Source organism: Crinia signifera, chromosome 4, assembly GCF_055691185.1.
Source record: "Crinia signifera chromosome 4, ASM5569118v1, whole genome shotgun sequence".
Classification (NCBI taxonomy): Eukaryota; Metazoa; Chordata; class Amphibia; order Anura; family Myobatrachidae; genus Crinia; species Crinia signifera.
In genome coordinates, this window is record NC_139220.1 from 260,254,679 (window position 1) to 260,278,038 (window position 23,360).

At 43.5% G+C, this 23,360-nt stretch overlaps 1 protein-coding gene across 1 annotated transcript; it reads left to right on the forward strand.

Annotated features, from left to right (window-relative positions):
- Positions 1 to 805: 805 nt before the first annotated feature.
- On the forward strand, positions 806 to 21,814 carry SKOR1 (SKI family transcriptional corepressor 1). The gene is made up of 8 exons (XM_083179780.1): positions 806 to 2,416; positions 5,107 to 5,206; positions 6,975 to 7,085; positions 9,939 to 10,010; positions 14,244 to 14,318; positions 17,818 to 17,892; positions 18,638 to 18,703; positions 21,246 to 21,814. The coding sequence occupies exons 1-8, from the start codon at positions 806 to 808 to the stop codon at positions 21,353 to 21,355; spliced, it is 2,220 nt and encodes a 739-aa protein (XP_083035906.1). The 3' UTR covers positions 21,356 to 21,814.
- Positions 21,815 to 23,360: the final 1,546 nt, after the last annotated feature.

Consider the following 23,360-nt stretch of genomic DNA (forward strand, 5'->3'; position numbering starts at 1 on the left):
TGGGTTACACATGTAGTATCAGTGTGTGTGTATATAGTGCATAAAACATGTGATATCTTTGTGTGTGCACACATGCGATATCAGTATGTGTACAGTGGATTACACATGTGATATCAGTGTGTGTATATAGTGAATAAAACATGTGATATCTTTGTGTGCGCACAGTGTATTAAGTATGTGTACAGTGGATTACACATGTGATATCAGTGTGTGTGTGTGGAGAGTGGATTACACATGTAGTATCAGTGTGTGTGTGTACATATAGAGTGCATTATGCATGTAGTATTAGTGGGTGTGTATGTAGTGGATTACACATGTAACATCAGTGTGTGTGTGTGTGTACATATAGAGTGCAATATGCATGTAGTATTAGTGGGTGTGTGTAGTGGATTACACATGTGATATCAGTGTGTGAGTGTGTGTAGTGGATTACACATGTAACATCAGTGTGTGTGTATACATATATATATATATATATATATGTAGAGTGCATTACGCATGTAGTATCGGTGGGTGCATGTATAGTGGATTACACATGTGATGTCAGTGTGTGTGCATTACACATATAGTATCAGTATGTATATTTCAGTGGATTACACATGTGATATGTGTGTGTGTACAGTGTATTACACATCAATGTGTGCATGTGAGATCACTGTGTGTGTATCTATATAGTGGATTACACATGTGATATCATTGTGTGTGTGTGCATATAGTGGATTACACATGTGATATCATTGTGTGTGCATATGGCAATTCCTAAACTAATACCAATCTTTTTATTTGCCCCTACAGAGGAGCCGGCATGGAGGGGATAAGCGCCCACAGAGAGCCCAGCTCCCCGCCTAGCTCCAAGCAACAGCCCCAGGACAGCAGCCAGCCCTTCTCGGGGAACCTGAAGCCCAACCAGGTGGGGGAGACGTCGCTGTACGGGGTGCCCATCGTGTCGCTGGTGATAGACGGCCAGGAGCGCCTGTGCCTGGCCCAGATCTCCAACACGCTGCTTAAGAGCTACAGCTACAACGAGATCCACAACCGGCGGGTGGCGCTGGGCATCACCTGCGTGCAGTGCACCCCGGTCCAGCTGGAGATCCTGCGCCGGGCCGGGGCCATGCCCATCTCGTCCCGCCGCTGCGGCATGATCACCAAGCGGGAGGCCGAGCGGCTGTGCAAGTCCTTCCTGGGGGAGCACCGGCCGCCCAAGCTCCCGGAGAACTTCGCCTTCGACGTGGTGCACGAGTGCGCCTGGGGCTGCCGGGGCAGCTTCATCCCCGCCCGCTACAACAGCTCCCGGGCCAAGTGCATCAAGTGCGGCTACTGCGGACTCTACTTCTCCCCCAACAAGTTCATCTTCCACTCGCACCGCGCCCCGGACTCCAAGTACACGCAGCCCGACGCCGCCAACTTCAACAGCTGGAGGCGGCACCTGCGGCTCTCAGACCCCGGGGCCTCGGACGAGCTGGCGCACTCCTGGGAGGACGTGAAGGCCATGTTCAACGGGGGCACCCGCAAGCGCGCCTTCCCCTCCCCGGCCTCCTCCTCCCGCCCGCACCTGGAGCTGGCCCCGCCGCCTCCGCCCCCTCCCCCGGCCAAGAGCCTGCGGGTGTCCGAGGAGGAGCAGCAGCAGCAGCAGGTGGCCCGCAGCTTCCCCCTCATCCCGGTGCCCAGCAAGGGCTTCTCCGGGGTGCTGCACAAGATGACGCCGCCGCTCTTCCCCCCGCCCCCGTACGGCTTCCCGGCCTTCGGTCTGTGCGCCAAGAAGGACGATGGCGCCGGCGGCGGCCTGGGGGAGGGCAAGGGGCTGCCCGGGGTGTTCTGGCCGGCGGCCCCGGCTTCCAAAGACTCGGTCTACCCGCCCTTCCCGGTCTTCTGGCCCGCAGCCGGGGCGCTCCCGGTCCCCTCCTACCCCGGCCTGCCCCAACCGCAAGCCGCCAGCAAGACCGCGGGGGAGGCGGAGGCCGGCGGGGAGACGCCGGAGGACAAGGCACCGAACCGGGCCCCGGAGGAGGAGAGATCCGGGGACGAGGGGCGGCCGGGGGAGCCGCTGACGCCCAGGAAGCTCCGCTACATCTCTGCGTTCCGGCCGGTGGTGAAGGCCGCGGAGAGCCTGGCCAAGCTGTACGGAAGCCGGGAGGTGTACGGGACCGGCCGGCCTGCGGGCGGCTACAGCTCCCCGGACCTGCTGAGTGACACCTCCAGCTACCGCTCCGCTTCCCCCGGGCCTGACACCGCTGACGAGCCCGAGGTCGACGTCGAGTCAGGCCGCTTCCCGGAGGAGGAGGAACCGGCGGCGGCGGCACCGGGCCAGGGGCCCTGCTCCAGCGCCTCATCCACCGCATCCGCCCGAGAGGCCGAAGACAGGAGGGGGCAGAGCCCGGGAGACAGCAGCAGCCCGAGGAGTACGGGCGGATATGAGGTGAGAGACGGGGGAGGAGGAGGAGGGGGGGTCACTCACTGCCTGCCCCATGTATACACAAGCACGCGTGCCCTAGCTTAAAGGGATAGTAATATATATATATATATATATATATATATATATATATATATATGGAGGAGACTCATTGTACTACATGCCATACATACAGTATACATGAGGAAAGTTGTAATACTACATAATTGCTGTGTATATGGAGATGGTCATTTTATCTATTTATCTATCTATCTATCTATCTATCTATCTATCTATCATCTATCATTTATTTTAAATCATCATAGTGGCAGAAACAGTTGTGATTCTTGACATTATGACAATTTAAAACAAAGAATATCTTATTGACTGGTATGTATGTATGTATGTATGTATGTATGTATGAATTTCTGTACAAATGAATTATTCCCTATTCAGTTATAGAGTATACTATGTTACCCATCTGAACTGTTTATGTATGTTACTTTATACCGTAGGGAGATTGCAGCTTGTTTCTGCCTTGTATTGCTTGTTGTGAAGGTTTTATGCAGTGTGATCCTATATTTGCCTTTTGACTTCTCCATGCCAGATCTGTATGAATAATATGGCATCATAATTTTTCATTGATTATCACTCTCATACATCAAATTACCATAGTTTGCGCTATTGATCTTAATTGTTGGTACATTTATATCACATATATAGTGTAGAAGAACCATGTCAGATCTGTCAATCACCATTTTCTAGGAACATACAAGGTCAGAAAGCAGCTGTGTTCTCCCAAGTGGCTATTTGAATATACAGCCTGTGATCCATAGACATATATATTTTTTTAAATCAGCATTTTTTTTCTGATGAATTAAGGGGCTATTTATCAAATCTCAGAGAGAGATACTGTACCATTGTGAGAGATACAGTAGTAACCAATCCACTCCAGCTATTTTTAAAACACATCCTTTAAGTTATAAAGCAGAAGCATATTGGTTAGTACTTTATCACTCTCTGGTTTTGATGAATACCCCCTTAGTTTAACCTACCACCAGGGTGTAAAGGTGCCCACAGACGCATCGATCCCGGCGTGCGTTCTGTGCTTAACTAGCATACATAGCATCGCATCGTATGCCTTGTGCATGCGATGTGCATGCGATGCGATGCTATGCGATAAAAAGCTAGTACAAAAAGTATGTGCAGCACATACTTTTTGTACTGTGCGATGAGGTGCCGCGGGAGCGCGCACCCCATCACATAGCATCGCACTGCCGGGATCGGTGCGTGTTTGGGCACCATTAGGTTTTTTCTATCAGTTTTTGCTGTTGTAGGAGGCAGACAAGTGTAGTGAGGCAGATAAAATAGATCATCTCAGGTAGATTATGGTATTGTGCCAACAAATAGACCAGGTGCATAGTCAAGACAGTACAAACAATAGCATTGTATACAAATGATAACTCGTAATGGATATATAGATTATGCAGACTACATTTTGTGTCTCCAGATTTTAGCGAGCCATTAACTAGTATCATATTTACATACAAATCTTGTTGTCGACATTGTATCCAGTTTGTCACTGTAAACACATAAATGTTCCTTCTATCTCATTTACAATAATGCGCTTTTAATAATATTTAAATGTAATAGCCCCTGCTTTTATTCCATGATGCTTTGTGTGTAATTGTATCATTTCTGGAGAGAGGATAATTATAGACCATAACATTTACTCTAGAACCGTATCCCAGGAGTTTCATATTTCTTTGTGTTGTCCATTTCCCCCTTAGATTGAGAACACCTGTAAGGTTCCCTCTAAGCATATTAACATAGAGTTAATTATCCTGATTAGAGAAAGTTCTTTCATGCTCCGATGCTGCCTCGTGCTAGGGCGGCCCTTTGAAGAGACTGCGTACATTGGCCTTTTTCTAATGTGGCCAATTTTCTCTGAAGCACTGATAATTATATATAATAAAATGCTTGTCCTCTTTAAGATCCTGTATTATTTACAGATCTTAAAAACAGCATCTGTCTGATCATCTAACAAAGGTATATTTATCAGTGGGCTTGAAGAGTACGGTGAGGGCCTTTTTTGAACAGTGGTCTGGGTATTTATTTATGCAGGCTGGCACAGATAGAATATTTGGGGGGCTAAAGTGGTCCAACCCATTTGAACTGCTGTCCTATATTTATTGCATTTTATACTTTTGTTCCCTCGCGCACTAGTTCCTCTGGCACTATTTTTTTTATTTTTTCACTTCCTGTATTCTAGCACCTAATCGTACAAACATAGGCATTTAAGTAAAATGATTGCGCCTATAAGCCACTCCCACTATCATTACCGGTAAATCAGCACAGGCGTCGCAGTAAGGAAAATATGTCAGTTTACTATAAATGTCTTGGACTTGGCTGGTGCGGTCTATGTTTGTATTCTAGAACGTCACATGTTCTATCATTATACCTGCAGATCCAGTAGATATAAGTAGACTCCCCTTTTACATTATTAGAATTATTTTCTTGCAGTGCATTCTGTTTATGCAGATTTTTGATACGTTGTAGTTGTCGGTAAAAACGCTACTTGATCTATGCCTTTGTAAAGATACCGTAGGACCCTCTTCATCCCTCTTCATATATTCTACCATATTCTTAAAATCCAAAACAAAAAAAAACCTGTTAAATGATGTAACAACCAAATATTCTGATCTTGTGTCCTCCAGGTGTATACAAAGCAGATGGCAGAAGTTTCTCAGACCATGAAGGGCAATACCCCACACCAAGGCCACCCGACGTCGTATCTCTGCAGTCTAGATCCAAATGGTAAGAACGCCACACTGAGCCACTTCCTCAGCAAATCAAGTGGGAGGAAACATGTTGCGCACCTGCGTTTACACCATTCTATCTAAAATGCTGAACTTTATCTGCTCCTGCTAACCGCAAGTGTCCCATGTGCACAGCAGATGTCATATGTTTATATAGTCATTATAATTTCAGAACATTTTAAAGGTCAACACATTGTGCCCTCGTATATTAGAGATTTATGTTTGCAATATTTACTTTCCTTATATTCCGGTGCTGAGCACTACCGCTGGGTGCCTGCACGTCCTCTATCTGTATGTCTGTCTATATAGCTTACATCTCTCGCTATGTGTCTTTCTATGCAGCGGTTCTCCGTTTATCTCTCTTTGTATTTCTCTATGGGTGTGGTATAGAAGATCTACAGTCAATAGAATGACAGTGGCTAAGGTTGTCAAAAGGTTGATATGACAGTCAAACCTAGTATGTGTGATAATAAGCAACCACCATCAGTATACACATACTGTACACGCTCGCCACGCTTCAAACAAGGAGGCTTACTTCACAAATGCTGCGCTCACTACATGTTACTATTCCCAGTTCATAGTCCACGTGGGTAATAAATAAAGCAAATTCTGAGAAAACATGTATCCCCCACCAAAAAATGTCAACCTTTTGTACGAGTCGACCAAATATCATATGATGTCGACTTATTTACTGTCGACCTAGACACTGTCTGTCTATTATCCGGAATCCCCTCTCTATTATGTGTCTGTCTGTGGATTATTTACCTGTCTCACATCTGTCTCTGTGTATATGTTATTAACTCTTTGCCAGCGTTGCTGTGAGAGAGACTCGAAATTTACGTAAAAAATGTCAGTCGCTGCGAGAGACGTTGGCATTTTTTAGCAGATATTTTGAGGATGGCTCACAGCAACATTGGCACTCAAAGAGGAGAGCATATACAGTATGCTCGGCTGTGTACAACCTGCTGACAAAAGCAATGTACATAGGCGTTGTTAGTATAGCTTCATGTGGAGAAAATACAAATCACTTTTATTTAGCTAATAGTGAAGTACCTGGCTGGGTAAATCCCAGGAGCCACATAGCAAGTGCGCCCAGACATTAACTGCTGCGGCCTAATCTCTGGGAGTAGTTTAACCCGTAAATGCTAGTAATTTGCCATCAGCAAGTGGCACGGGATGTTTCCTGTACCTGCGCTTTTCTGTCATAAAAGAAAACGACTTGCAAGTTTCGGGCATCGGCTGATAGGTTAAGAAAAAAACTATATATTGGTTTTAGAACAGAAGCCTTCTGCTGCATCACTTGTTCATTTTACAGAATAATTAATATTTAGTTGATTTTGGATATTGTGCAATAACAAACAGCTTCAGATACACATGACATGGTTATGAAGGTTATTAAATGACATGTCATTTTCAATAGCAGTAATGATTTACAGAAGAAACATTTAAATATTAATGTTTCCAAAAATATTATCTGCTGTCTTTTTCAATGGGGAGCCGTATTTGCCTGCAGGGCTGACTTGTTCAACATGTCCCAAAAAATGAGAAAAGTTTTGTTCTACAGTAAGTTACAAATGATGAAATCATGGTCAGGGTAGAAAATGTGTGTTTGCTGGCATCAATTTGTGGTTAGTTTATCACTATATATATCCCAGAGAGCCGATCTGCAGTGAAGGGAGACTCCCAGCTCACAGTGTAATTATATGTATGTCAAGTGCAGAGTTTCTGCTGGCTTAGAGTTGAAAACTGGTTTATTGCTTTTTAAGAGCAAGATTCAGAAGACAGTCATTCAGCCGGTGAGGATATGGAAAGCAGGAAGCCATTTCAAGACCAAAGGAGCCATTTATCTCAAACAAGCCCCTTACACCCTGATAGAGGTAGGTGCTGTCCCGGTCCTATATCTTGCTAATGTTCCATCTTTACAGATCACGATCGCTCCTTTCCCACTTGTCTAATAAATGAGCAGTTTGTGTTTTGCCTCTCGATCCTATAAAATGCACTCATTACTACATCTTCCTGTTTAATGTCCACATTAATAATACATCTTTGGCACTTCTTATTCACAATCAATAGAAGGAGATTTAAATCAGCAGTAAAACAGCTTGTCCCCTCCAGCTTTCACCAAATAAATATTTAAATAACTGACTCAATTGTTTAAAGAGTGCCATTTCATTGTAATGCCTTGGACTTTTTTCATTGGGTTTCTTAGTATGAAAAACAGCCAATACTGCAGTTTGTATATACCTGGTTTTATGCTTTAGACTTTGTGAACAGTATTGTTTTGGTGTCTATAACATAAAGCCAAATAGCAGCAAGCCGATGTCTTATATGGGAACTTTGGGGGCATTCATAAAAACACATGCACAGGAAACGGGGGACCAAATGACTACTGACTGATCTTGTGCTGTTGCATGTTACATATCAATAATAACATGAAGTTACAGGCCTACCGGTATTCAAGCCAATACACAGGTAGATTAGCCGGTATGTTTAGATGCTGTTTTATTTAGCACATGTTTTCCGCTTAATGTATTATAAATGATGAACAGCTCTTATACAGGGTAAGGATAAAAACTCCCAGATTTTAAAGATCAACAAAAACAGGCATGGTAAATGCTATTCAACATTTTAGTACATAAGCTAAAAGTGCACGGAATACAGTTTGTTCGTAATTGGTTTTGAATATGATATCGTCCAGATGGCGGCCCTCATTTGTGATACATATTTGTTGTCCATTTCTGGAGTTTTGCATCTCTCGATGGGTCATTTATTTCCAGCGTTATCACTGCAGTTTCTTGATGAAGGTCACTTTTATTTCTATGTCAACAAGCAGAATTTTCTCTACACGGCCAACAGGAGCATCTGAGGTGTGCAAACATCAACCAAGAACCATTAATGAGCTGAAGGCAGCTATATGCCAAGAAATGATGATATCATATTCAGAACCAATTGATAATAAACTGAGGGGCAGATTTATTAAGCTCGGTGTAAAGTGTCTGGTTTTTATCACCGGCCAATCCGCTCCTAAATGTGAAGTTACAGGCTTGGTTTGAAAAATGACAGCTAGGAGCTGATTGGATGGTGATAAAAACCAGACACTTTATCACTTCACCAAGCTTAATAAATCTACCCCTGAATACCATGCATTTTTACTATATGTACTATATTTACTGCGTTTTTTGTTAACCTTTAAAATTTTGGATTTTTTTTTTTGCCTTGCCCTGTAGATTTTGTCCAATACTCCTATGTTACTACATGGATAATTGACAGACAATCTCTGGCAATACAACATTTGCTGACATATAAATCCTTTGATTCTTATCATACCGAGATATCCCCCGATCCCGGTCATCCAGCAGCTATGCAGAGGGTAGTAGGAGATAGAAGCCATGCCAGCTTCTCCTAAAATAATATCTAGTCTTTCTATTAAGTGACTGGTGACTATATAGCCTTCCATAACTTCCTGGCAACCAGTACAAAATTATTTTAGCCAGTTGGTAAAAAAATCGGTTCAGTATCCCTATCTCTGATACCCCCAAACTTCTCTAGTTGTAGTACAGTATGGCTGGCCAATCCAGTCCTGGAGATCTACCAACGGTCCACGTTTTCCATATCATGTAGCTGGTGCACAGCTGTAGTCATTACCAACTGTCACATTTTTAAACACGCTGCATTCATTTCTACTATAGATCCACAGATATAGATTGCGGGGAAAACATGTTGGTAGATCTTGAGGACAGGTTTGGTATGTAGAGAAAACGGTACTTGTTTAGTTTCACAGCGGCAGATAAATTGTATTCAGTGAGCCACCGAGCCCGAAGCCGAGCGTAGCAAGGGGACGCGGAATATATGTAAAGTAATCTGCGTCCCCTCGCGGGGCTCGTTGCGCTCGCCACGCTTCGCGCACGGTGGCTCGCTGCGCTAGCCACACTATATAAAATCAACTCCCTGTGTAGTGGATAATGGGGTTATGAACAGGTACAAAATCGCATCAAATCGCATCCCATTGCATCGCATGCAATCACATACAATTTATCTGCCGCCGTGAAACTAAACAAGTACCGAGAAAACTGTTTTCATTCATATCCATCTTATTGACAATGAAACCATATATAAATCACTATTATTAACATTTCTGCTGCCTTCCAGTCAAAATGTAGATTACAGGTAGGCTTGTAGGCCGGCAATAGTATTAATGTTACATATCAAAGCTTCATCATAAAACATTAGACCGATTGTTAACACTGACAGATTATCTGGTTATCAACTGAAATGATATTGTTTGTCTGTACTTATTGTCCATGGCAGCAGACCAGTCCTGTAATTGGATAGATATAATAATTATTAATTGGGGCTCACTATAGAGTAGTTTGCGTACTCACTGGTGCAGAAGTTTCCCAGTTCCCCTTTGCCCTATTGTATAGTATGAATTGAAATGATAAGAAACGGGCAATATCCAGTGATTACAGATGATCACAATAACGTTATGAACCAGAGGGCCCAAATGTTCTCTTATGATGTCACTGCAGTGAACAAAAAAGATGAATTATTATTATTATTATTATTGTTGTTAAGTATTGGTTGTTTCCTCCTATTCCATATTTGGGACAAAGGTAAGTCCCCATACAGCACTACCTAAGATATTATTATTTTATTAATATCATGTGCACCATATAGTAATAGTTGGTGCTTTCTCTGTAGTAATCGATATACATGCCTTTCACTCACAGGGGAGGGAGACAGCCCTATTGATGTCACCGGGACCCAGTTTGTAGAGAAAGACATTGAAAACATGGCAAAAGGTTAGTGTCGTTTTGTGATACATATCCCTAAACAATTCCTCAGTGTCCTCACGAGATGAGCTATGTGTCTGCACAAAATAGAATTTGTCCTGGTGATTTAGTTAACACAGGCAATGTGTGCAAATGGTCTTTGCTGCAAACCAGCTAATTAATAGGTAATCATTGCAATGCCCGGCCTATGAGGTAGGCCAAACTACAAAATGCTGAATACATTGAGAGGCAACAAACTCTGGACTATTGGCATAAGCACTTGTGGAACATGCAGCTACGTACGCTTCCATCAGTCGCTGTGCATTAGATGGAATTCTATGTACAAGATTATTGCAATAATTATTTGTGGAAAACTAATTTTATTACTGTACATTATTGCAGAATACAGCATAGTTATATTAATATGTCTATAGCGCTGCTTAAAGAGACAGCAAAGTATAAATGAACCTTTTTCTCTGCCACTTGTCCAATGATTGTTTCACGATCTCACTGTGCATCATTGCAGTGTAGACCATAGTAATAGAAATGTAAAGTATTTTGGCCGTAATTGCGTCACAGAACTAGTTGCGCATAATCACCTTTATGCAGAGTTGGACAATTTCTGCATCCAGATTGCCCCAGATTGCATAGCAAGAACTTTCTGAGCCCCATAGCAACATATTAAATGGGCTCCCACCCTATTTATTTTAAATAGACATCTGGTCCATTAGCATGCCTCCCAACTTCTGGCTGGCCCGGGCCGGGACAGGGTGCGTGCCGGAGGCGCGCAACGGGTTTTTCGGGGGCGTGGCCTATAATCGCGGCACTGCTGTGAGGCTACACACCCGTTTTTCGCCGCTGTGGGGCATGCCAACAAGCTCTATGAGCTGCTGGGAAGCCCCCAGCCCCCCTGCTTGCAAGAATAGACGCTGTGCGTCTATTCACAGACTACAGGGGTGGACTCCCAACTGCCCCCCCCCCCCCCCCCGCTGCGGGACACTGCCGGCGGCGGGAGGGACGTGGGAATGTCCCAAAATATCGGGACGTTCCCGCGATAAGCGGGACAGTTTGGAGGTATGCATTAGTATCTGTTCATTTTATGCCCTATAGTGCTACACTAGTTAATGTTATGCCCCATAGTACTGCACTAGTTAATGTTATGCCCCATAGTACTGCACTAGTTAATGTTATGTCCCATAGTACTGCACTAGTTAATGTTATGTCCCATAGTACTGCACTAGTTAATGTTATGCCCCATAGTACTGCACTAGTTAATGTTATGCCCCATAGTGCTACACTAGTTAATGTTAGGCCCATAGTACTGCACTAGTTAATGTTATGTCCCATAGTACTGCACTAGTTAATGTTATGCCCCATAGTACTGCACTAGTTAATGTTAGTAGGCCCATAGTACTGCACTAGTTAATGTTATGCCCCATAGTACTGCACTAGTTAATGTTATGCCCCATAGTACTGCACTAGTTAATGTTATGCCCCATAGTACTGCACTAGTTAATGTTATGCCCCATAGTACTGCACAAGTTAATGTTATGCCCCATAGAACTGCACTAGTTGACAATATGTCACATTGTAGTGCTGCCAGTACACACACACACAGTGCTCCCAAATCCCATTACGCCATAGTGCCCCCACTATCTATTATACCACAATGACGTGCCCCCAATTTATTTTATGACACATTGTAGTGTCCCCCAGTTCTTTTTAATGCCACATTAAAATCTCTCCATTCATATTATGACACATTACAATGCACTGAGTTTATATTATGCTACATTTCAGTGACCAGTTACAATTTTAACATCCACTACTCACACCAATCACTTAAAATGGAATGTCTCCTCAGTCAGGCTGGGCAATGGGACAGGCCCAATTACTTTGAATACAATTCACGGGACTCTGTAGACAACTGTATGATCCTGGTCTAGGCTCTAAGTCCCCATAGCACCCACTATAGCCCCACCCATGTTAGTTTCATTGTAGAAACAGGTGTGAATGTGAAGAGAGTTGTATTTGTTTGTATTGCTGGTACTCTTTACCTAGAACGGCGACCATCGCATGCACTAAAAAACGGGTGCGATGCGATGCCCGCGATTTCCCATAGGGATCAATGTTAAAAGTGTGATTGGACGCGATTTTAGTGTTCAATGGCTCAATGGGCGTGATTTTTCCATAGGAAACAATGTTAAATGGGCCACAGAGCCCTAAAGTCAGAAATGGCCCCCACAATTGTTAACGCCACCCCACGATCAACGTCAACCCGAAGCGTGGCGAGCGCAGCGAGCCCGCGAGGGGCGGCGGTACGCGTCCTCCGACCTTTTCATTCCCCCACTATCCACGTCGGCGTGGAGTTGAGAATAGAATAGTGTGGCGAGCGCAGCGAGCCACCGAGCCCGAAGCGTGGCGAGCGGACACGGATACCTTCACAGGTAAACTCGTCCGTTCGCGGGCTTCACAGGTATCCGCGTCCCCTCGCGGGTTCGCTGCGCAGGCCACGCTTCTGGCTCGGTGGCTCGCTGCGCTCGCCACACTATTCTATTCTCAACTCCACGCCGACGTGGATAGTGGGGGTATGAAAAGGTCGGAGGACGCGTACCGCCGCCCTTCGCGGGCTCGCTGTGCTCGCTACGCTTCGGGTTCACGTTGATCGTGGGGTGGCGTTAAAAATTGTGGGGGCCATTTAAGACTTCAGGGGGACTATTAGGGCTCTGTGGCCCATTTAACATTGTTTCCTATGTAAAAATCGCGGGCATTGAGGCATTTAACACTAAAATCGCGTCCAATCACACTTTTAACATTGATCCCTATGGGAAAATCGCGGGCATCGCGTCGCACCCGTTTTTTTAGTGCATGCGATGCCCGCGATGGACATCGTGGGCGCCGTTCTAGGTAAAGAGTACCGTATTGCTATATGGAGTCAGAGCAGTGAGTCGTGGGCTGGGGTTATACAAGGGGAATGACCATATAGAAGCGGCATGGACATGCTACCATTGAAAAAACAAATAGGAAATTCAATATGAGACAAAGGATGATAAGTCTCCTATTTCAAAGCTTATCCGGCTCATATTTAAATCCAAGATCCAAGTAAATAGTACCCACCCACCACACTTTTGATACCACTGTATGGAGCTACAGCTGTGTTACTGTGGCTTCAGTTGCACTAAACCCCTCCCCACTTGTCAGGTCCTGGAACTGCATAAATACAACATCTAGAAGTAACTAAACTTCTCTAGATCAACTACACTGGTCAGTTTAATGTGCAACTTTTGTACATCTATGCATGACTGAGTCTAAATCTGTATATAAAGTGCTACCGTGCAGCAGCTGGGTCTTACACCAAGTCACGTTGTCCTTCATCTGTGACTCTCCTACGTTGTTAAAGTCACAGCCCAGTGTCTCTGGTACTGTGTCATTGGCTTTTTTTTTCTGTGCCTGTGATGCAAAACTTGGAAGGTCCAGTGGAGCATGCATCTCCAACTGTATGACGTATTCCCACTAGGTGTATGAGGCTATATCTGTATATGAAATTTATGTATCATCATTCAGAACAACTCTATTGGAACCTTTCTTGTACTCAACACAAATGTATAGCGCTTATTGTGCGGGTAGAAGTCCTACTACATTTCTGTTTTTAGGAATAAGACAGATTATTATTATTATTATTATTATAATATAACCTGTACTTTGTAAATTATGATTTTACAAGACCCTTTCCAATGACCCATCTTAAATTGTGCTCTTCAAACTGCCCTGACCAAACTAGTCTACTGTGAGTGTCAGTAGTGTTATGTATATATGTATAGTTCAAAGGCTATATTGTCTCTATCAAGTCGTGGACCTCATATGCTGGGGCAGAAATTACTTAATGTTTATTTAATCTTCTTATAATTGGTTTTGTTTCTACTGGTTGGCCTCTAGTGTAAATGAAAGATGTGTAAAAGGTAGGAATGAGTGTATTAGAAAGATGACATATATACAACAGTGGGAGCATTTAGGGGGTAAATTGTTACCAAATAACTGCAGTAATATTTTGTTTATATGGGAGTTCTAGAAAGGAAAGTTATTCTATACCCTGCCAGCCAATGACAGCGCACATATTTGACACTGTGTGTTTGATGAAGTGCTGCAGGCACACAAAGCAAAGATGTATCTGTAACATCCAGACAATGCTGCAGATAGGTGATCTGTGGGGTGTGCATGTTGCATGGAAGGCTACCCCCTCTCTGACAGATCATTTTCCTACAGATGAGCTGCAGAAGCTGTTAATGGAGCAGATGGATTTAAGGAAAAAACTGGAACGGGAATTTCAAAGCCTGAAAGGTATTTTTGCCATTCCACACACAAAGCTGTAACAGTGACAGTACAATGGACGGTTCTGTGTCTGTGATCTTTCTAAATGCTCCATCCACAAACATTTCAACCATCCAGTTTTATATGATTCCATTGTGTATTCTTTGTCTGTCCAAGTATTAGATATAATTATGGCTAAGGAGTATCCTAATACTAATACATCAAACAATTTGCCATTGGGGAAAAGCGGCATTTTAAAAATCCCCAACATTCCGACCTCGATCATATTTTGGAAGAAATTGGTGACTTGAGGATTTCCCCAAATTTGGAGGATGAGGAAATCCTCAAGGCATTTGGAGGATGGGAATTTTCACCAATTCTCCCCTGATGTATGGGCCAATTAAGCAAGAATAACGCTACCAAAACCTATGACTATTTAAGACATTTAACATAGGATGTTTAGTCTATTGTTATAAATCCATCCATGCAGTGAAGGCTGGATGACTCACGATAGTCAGGATTCCGACAGTCTTTTCTCCGACATCAGAATCCCGACTGTCAGGAGCCCAACAGTTGGAATCCCGACCTACAAGGGCTATTTCCCCTCATGGGGGTCCACAACCCCCCATAGAGGGATAATAGAATAGGTGGCGAGCGCATGCCACTGAGTCCGCAAGCGGCTTGTATACGCCAGTCCCCTGTCAAGCTCCTGACAGGTATACCATACCCGCACTGCTGCTTTAATAGAAAGCACCAGATAAATAAGCCTTTTCTCTCAGGGACGTAATGGCACAGTCCTACCCCATAGCTAAATTTACTCCACGGTTTTGTTTCACCTAAAAAGATTGAAGCCTAATACACATTAATAAAGCTGTTACTGCCCAAGTTGCAGGTTCTCCAAGAGCCCACCAAAACATACCAGAATTAAATGCACAGTCCATTATACAGATAGGGGAACCAACTGCCCCACCCCCTCCGAACCCTGCCAAACATTGCCATCTGGGTCTACTACTGGTTATAACAAGAGGTACTATATAATGTGCTTTGACAGTATAATGGTGTATCAGGGTAGTGGTCAGGAGAGTGGGGGAAAGCTGAATTCTGGGAACATTGTGAACAGCATAATGACTTACAGCCAGTAACAGCAACTGTGTCAAATACATTCTAAAGGTGCCCACAGACGCATCGATCCCGGTGTGTGTTCTGTGCTTAACTAGCACACATAGCATCGCATCGTATGCCTTGTGCATGCGATGCGATGCTATGCGATAAAAAGCTAGTACAAAAAGTATGTGCAGCACATACTTTTTGTACTGTGCGATGAGGTGCCGCGAGATATATATATATATACACATACATACTGTATATTTATTTATCTTTACCTGGCTGTTTGCAGCCTGCATTCCCATTTTCATGTTTAATAATAGATTAACTGGTATTTGTTTCCTAGCACGGCCACCACGATTTCTATCGTGGTGGTCGTGTCGGAAAAAAAATCGCGTCGGTCGCGTCGGGTGCATACCAAAACGCACACGACGCGATGTACCCGATTTCTCCATAGGCTTCAATGTTAAAATAATTTAACATTGAAGCCTATGGAGAAATCGGGTCCATCGCGTCCATGGTGTGCCGACGCGATGGACCCGATTTCTCCATAGGCTTCAATGTTAAATTATTTTAACATTGAAACTGAGTACATTTAACATAGAAAAAAAAGGTACATGGCCCAATATGGGCCATTTCTCATTGGGTATGGCCCCGGCATGTGTGTAAAAAATAATGGCCCCCCTTTGTGGCCGCCACCCCCACGATTGACGTGAACCCGAAGCGTGGCGAGCGCAGCGAGCCCGCGAGGGGCTGCGGTGCGCGTCCTCCGACCTTTTCAATCCCCTACTATCCACGTCGGCGTGGAGTTGAGAATATATAGTGTGGCGAGCGTAGCGAGCCACCGAGCCCGAAGCGTGGCGAGCGGACGCGGATACCTGTCAAGCCCGCGAGGGACGCCCCTCGTGTGCTTGACAGGTATCCGCGTCCGCTCGCCGCGCTTCGGGCTCGGTGGCTCGCTACACTATATATTCTCAACTCCACGCCGACGTGGATAGTACGGGAATGAAAAGGTCGGAGGACGCGCACCGCCGCCCCTCGCGAACTCGCTGCGCTCGCCACGCTTCGGGTTCGCGTCAATTGTGGCCGTGGCGGTCACAATGGGGGGCCATTACACAATGGGGGGGCCATTATTTTTTACACACATATGCCGGGGCCATACCCAATGAGAAATGGCCCATATTGGCCCTATGTTAAATGCACTCATTTTCAATGTTAAAATATTTTAACATTGAAGCCTATGGACAAATCGGGTCCATCGCATAGGCTTCAATGTTAAAATATTTTAACATTGAAGCCTATGGAGAAATCGGGGGCATCGCGTCGGACGCAAATAGGCTTCAATGTTAAAATATTTTAACATTAAAGCCTATGGGGAAATCGCGGGCATCGTGTGCCTTAAAGTTAAGGCACACGATGCCCGCGATTGTGACCGTGCTAGGAAACAAGTACTGATTAACTTTTTATTAATGGAAACAGCTTGCATTTATGCTAAGGGAAGTAATTGATGGGAAATAAATTGTAAAGCCTTTGATCAAAAGTATGACTTTTGCATGACGGAAATTGCGTTTTTTTAAATTACAATGAATGCAGTCATTTTGCTGTTTTAAAACGTGTTGCCTGTGAAAGTTGTCTTCAGTTAGCACAGCCCTGACTGGGACAGATTAAGGGTGTGTGTGGGGGGGGGGGGGGCTCTGCGGGTAAGTACCCCCATGCCCCCCACTCTAAAAGGGCCACCTGCCGCAGATCGGATCTCTATTACCGATCTGATCCACGGCTCTGTGGTCCTTACTAAAGCACATCTGCCATTCCTGGCCAGGCCGATGCCTAAAATGAGGGGTCGGTTGCTGTACTTCCAGGATTTGCGTTCCGCAGAGGGACGCTAACAACCAGCAAGGGAAGCAACCTGCAAAACTACCAAAGATTTGGACAATTATCAGTAACATTGTCCCAGCTGCATCATTTATACAAAAACCAACATAGAGATGTGTTGCCTAAATTCCCCTCCCACCACAACAACCTATACCCCCGACCCCAAGGATCAGTCATACACTACTCACCCTACCCCCCCCCAGCCCTAGTGACTTACACAACCCACCCTACACCTCCAGCTATAGTGACATAGTGCCCCTCCTACCCCCCCCCAGCTATAGTGACATACAGTGCCTGCCCTAACCCCCAGCCCTAGTGACATACACTACCCACCCCACATCCTCAGCCTAGTGACATACAGTGCCCATCCGACTTCCCCCCCATTCTTCAGCCCCAGTGACCCACCACCGTGGCCCCTCACACATTAGGGACCCCCAAATCCTCAATCCTGCTCTGGGTATAATGCCTCCCAATGACTTGGGAATATTATGTTCGTTCCATGCTTATATTACAAGAAAATATGTGTGTTCCTAACCTTACCTCTCTCTGTCAGACAATTTCCAGGACCAGATGAAGAGAGAGTTGGCATACAGGGAAGAGATGGTGCAACAGCTGCAGATTGTCAGAGGTAAGCTACTCTGCAGCCCTGCCCTCCACTGACGCTGTTTACAATCAGCTTAGTTGCCTAGGTTTAAATGCAAGGTAATTTAACAATTATTTTTACTTATTTAATATCCTCTGATTAGCCTGAACATCGCAAACAAGCCTGGCTCAGGCCTTGCAGGCACCATTACCAAACAGTGATTGAACTCCTCTGCACACTAATTTGCATGGGTTTCTAAATTAAAAATCGAGGCGTAAAATTACCTGCGTGTTAATGCCTACGATTGTGTTTAATTCTACCCATATCCATCTGCCTCCCAGCGCAAAATCACAGGCAGCGTCCCTACTGTAACTCACTTCTAACAAACTGCTCTGCATTATCTGCCGGGGAGACGGCTGTTAACTCAGACTTGCCTGTACTGCTCTCTCTTCCACGCACATATATATATATGTGTATGTATGTATGTATGTATGTATGTGTGTGTATGTATATGTGTGTGTGTGTGTGTGTGTGTGTGTATATATATATATATATATATATATATATACACACACACACACACACACATAAATATGTGTTATATTCCATTGCGACTTCTGACCCTAGCATTGATCAGAATCCCATCCCTGTAAGATAGCACTAATAGCGTTCCGCACAGTGGCCTCGCACGCTGGTATATGTGTGAAGTGTGTATCCTCACTGGCACATAATGGGTACAGAAGAGCCTGTCATTGAGTATGAGAATCTAAAGTCTCCATTCTTTCCCCAGACACCTTGTGTAATGAACTGGATCAAGAGAGGAAAGCGCGCTATGCCATCCAGCAGAAATTAAAAGGTATTAGCAAAGGAGATGAGAGAAAAGTGTGTCACAGAGCAATTTAACCTGTATAAAGTGTTCATATAAAACAAGCATTGCTGCAAACACTGTTTATATGTGCTGAGATTGGTGAGGCGTTCTGATACACTGTATAGACAGAGGAGTTTATATAGTGCGGGAATGTATGTATTTATATAGTGCGGGAATGTATGTATTTATACTCACCAAATCCACGCCAACTCTGAAAGGAGCAGCACATCATTATTACAGAAATCATTGTGATATACAGTTCACCGGACAATTGTTTCAGCAGTCTCCTTTGTAGTTTTTCTCAGGAACCTGTATAATAAATAACTCTCTCTGCACATTGCCCCACTTGCAGTACACATGGTTTTTGCCAATTAGAGAATGATTTTGCTTTTGAAATCCTTACTGAATAACCACCACCATGCCGACACACTAAAAGATATGCACAAAAATAGAATGAACTATATCGTTGTCATGCATATAGTTTAGAAAAATCATATGTACTCAGCTTTATTCTGATGCATTCTGATGCACTGATTTTTGTTATTGGCTAAAATAAAAGTCTGTACTTCCCTGACCACTAAAATGACGTAAGTCATTGTACAAGTCGTGCTCCATGATGGACAGCAAAGTTCCCGTCCCTTGTATTCCTTTGTGTTACTTCAGAATCAAATGTTTCAGCCTATATGATTTTTCATATTATTCTAGCAGAGATCTGTTATGCAATAAGCACATTTCACAACCACTTTATTCTGCTTAATATTTTATATCTACCGACAACTGATGATTAACTTTGTGGGTATGATCCTGAACTGATGTACAATAATTAACCGAAGTTAAGTTTAGAGCGCCTATATATGGGTTGTCACTTTAATAAGCAGCCGCTTTTGGGGGTGGTCAGTTCCCCGGGAAAAATGGAAAACAAAAAAAAAAACAAGAAAAAGCAGCGCTAAAAAATATCATGAAAGTATATGCATCAATGAATAAAAAGTAGAATTTAATAGCACATTAAAAACACATGGATAAAATACATAATGAATGAATAATATGACCTAATTGGAGTAATATAGTCACCACTGATGGGTTGATTAGACCTGCACTTATCAAGACTTGCGTCCAAATTTGTTCAGAAGAAGTCCGTCTTAGATTGTCTATAGATGTCCTGATGGATGCTTGGTTTACAGCCCATTGGCAGTGGATGTGGTTTAGCCAGCCCGGGGAACCTTTTTGTAGAATGCAATCCAATATCCAGGAGTGATAACGGTTCAAGAACTCAATTGATGTCTGTAGGACGGGATCAGATGAATAAGCCGGTGGTCAAACGGCTTTCCAAGTGGGACTCGATTTCTTCTCCAGTAAATGGCCCAAAAACATGAACGCGTTTCGCTGTGCTAACTCACAGCTTTATCAAGGTGTTGATAAAGTTGTGAGTTAGCACAGCGAAACGCGTTGGTTTTTCTGGGCCATTTATTGGAGAAGAAATCGAGTCCCACTTGGAAAGCCGTTTGACCACCTGCTTATTCATCTGATCCCGTCCTACAGACATCAATTGAGTTCTTGAACCGTTATCACTCCTGGATATTGGATTGCATTCTACAAAAAGGTTCCCCGGGCTGGCTAAACCACATCCACTGCCAATGGGCTGTAAACCAAGCATCCATCAGGACATCTATAGACAATCTAAGACGGACTTCTTCTGAACAAATTTGGACGCAAGTCTTGATCAGTGCAGTTGTAATAAACCCATCAGTGGTGACTATATTACTCCAATTAGGTCCTATTATTCATTTATTATGTATTTTATACATGTGTTTTTAATGAGCTATTAAATTCTACTTTTTATTCATTGATGCATATACTTTCATGATATTTTTTAGTGCTGCTTTTTCTTGTTGTTTTTGTTTTCCATGATCCTGAACTGGAATCAAAGCGGGAAAAAAAGAAATTTTACCTAGAACAAATCATGGTACAGTGCAAGGGTGCAAATACATGTGTTTTATTTGTATGCAGGTTAAACACTGGCTGCTTTTGCATGTAGCCCATAAACATACCTTACAAATGCCCCATTTTAGCAGGACAGTCCTAGTTTTTGGCACTGTTCTGCTGTCCCACCCAGGCGCTGTGGTGTCATGCAGTGGGGAGTAGGGAAATTGGGATTTCCCCTGCCATTTGCTGCTCTGCGTGCATGTCTTTTCCACAAAGTCACACCCCTTTTCCTGAGGCCAAGCCTATTTTTGTGCACTCCAATTTTCAGTCTAGATTGGGACATCCATAATGTTCAGAGGTATGCACGAATGCTGGATCGCTTTATTTGTACATTGTACTTTAGATTTGAGTTAGGACACCCAGATATAATTCTTGCTGCATATGTTGCATCTTCCCCATCTGCAGTACAGTATCGTTTTGCCCAGGTGCAAGGTTACTGAAATCTAATCAGCTTCACTGTCTGTCTGGCAATAATCCTTATGTTACATGGCCATTTTTTCTTGTCCTTCTGAAACCACGTAACATTCTCCACCTTCTGCCTTTTCAGATGCTGACACAAAGACCCTCCACAGAGAACTGTTCCTTCAGACCTCCAACCCCGCCCCACTCAGCTACATCTGGGCCCCAAGGAAATTGATGTATCCTCCAGCCCCCTGAAAAAAATGGGCAATTATCCCAGCACAATAAGCCATTCCCTATCTCTGTGGGAAAGTGACGATGTGTGTGTGAAACGCCGGGGAGTTTTCCCCGAGACCATGGGCGGACTTGTAAATATTGTACAGTAGGAAACAGGACGTCAGTGCACTGAGGAATCTGAGCCAGGAGTGATCCACAGATCAACCGTGTATTATAAGGCTTTGTGAATAAATGACACATATATATAATATAAATATATATATATAAATATATATATAAACAAACTCTTGCAAAAAAGTCCAATGTATTAAATGTTTTACAATTTAATTTTTATTCTGTATGTAATAAAACCTCAGTAGTACCCGAGAGGGTGTTCCGCTGACCCCAGAAGTGTGACACTCGGGGGTTATTGGTGGTAGACTGGCCACGTGCAATGGATATCAATGTACTGTGATTCTTATTAAAGCAGTATTTTTTTAAGTTCTTTGAATTATTTTCTATATTTGTTTGATCTCACCATCTTTTGTATTTGGGACGATGTTATAACAGCACTTTAAAGGAGAAATCCGCCAATTTGTGTACAAAACAGAAAATCGGTTTGTTCTATAGGAAAAAAAAAATCTGTATAAGTGAATTTTTCTCGTAAATAAATCAAACTTCCAGCATATGGTTCATTTGTACATCAAATGGTACAGGAGAGTGTTTCATGGTTCATTATTATAGACCTGCGTCAAACTGATCTGTTTCAGGGTGAGTATACTTAACTGTTATGCCAGTTTTCTTTTTGCAATTGCTTGCACACATATAAGGATAAAGATGGTGTGTAATGGGGGTAGTGAGAGTTTACTGAGGACACACACCTACTTCTACACTACACTGGTTACAACCAGTGGTGGCTCCAGAGGTCCAAAATTCAAATAGGGCAGCCACACCCACTGCCAGTGAGTCAGTTTGGAATGGCAGTTGGTGGGGCTCCCCTATTTGTATTTTGGACTGTGTTGCATCCCTTCCTCTAGAGCCGCCTCTGGTGACAACTGTAGACATTTCAGAGCTAACCTTTCATGTTTATGATGCAGAATCATACTTTGGGTTCAGCTGCTTGTTACAGACGGATGTCCTTTTACTTCAGACCTCTTTTATTATGACAGGCTGTTATCAAAACTGTTGTTCCAATCAGAGATTTTGTGAAATACTCTTGCCATATGTGGAGATAAGAAATTATGGGGTAAATGTATTAAGCTTTGAGAAGTGGTATCTATACCCATAAAGAACATTGGGGCAGATGTATTAAGCCTTAACAAGAGATAAATGCAAGGGTGATAAAGAGAGATAAACGTCCAGCCAATCAGCTCCTTACTGACTTTTTTCAAACACAGGCTGTAACATGGCAGTTAACAGGTGATTGGCTGGGGATTTATCTCTTCTTATCACCCTTTTATCTCTTGTTAAGGCTTAATACATCTGCCCCATTATGTTGATAATGCATCAGCCAACCAGCTCCTAACTAACCATTTACATATTGGAGCTGATTGGCTGATGCAATGGTTATAGATACCACTTCTTCAAACTTCATACATTTAGCCCATTAATTTGTCTGAGAGCTACTGACAGCAATGATAAATAAACCCTTTAGTTGTCTTATATTCGTTTATGTGCACATACAAATGCAGTTAAATGAGATTTCACATGGATCCTCCTGAAAGCAATGGGCAATGGTATATATCTCTGCAAGCTCAGAGGATGTGCAAGTCCGGTCATTTTGTAAATAAATAAATAAGTTGGTAACATTGAAACCCCTTAAACCAGTGGTTCCCAAACTGTGTGCCTAGGCTCCCTGGGGTGCCTTGGAGCACTTGCAGGGGTGCCTCAGGTTGGTGGTCCAGAACCAATTCAAGTTATTTTTGGCCAATGAAATAGGCAAAATCAGTGCTTGTGGCTTCCAATTAAAAATATGTGGGTAAACAGAAGTGAATCGTGTTTCTCACCACATAAGAGGACCTAAGGAAAACATTTAAATCACAACTAA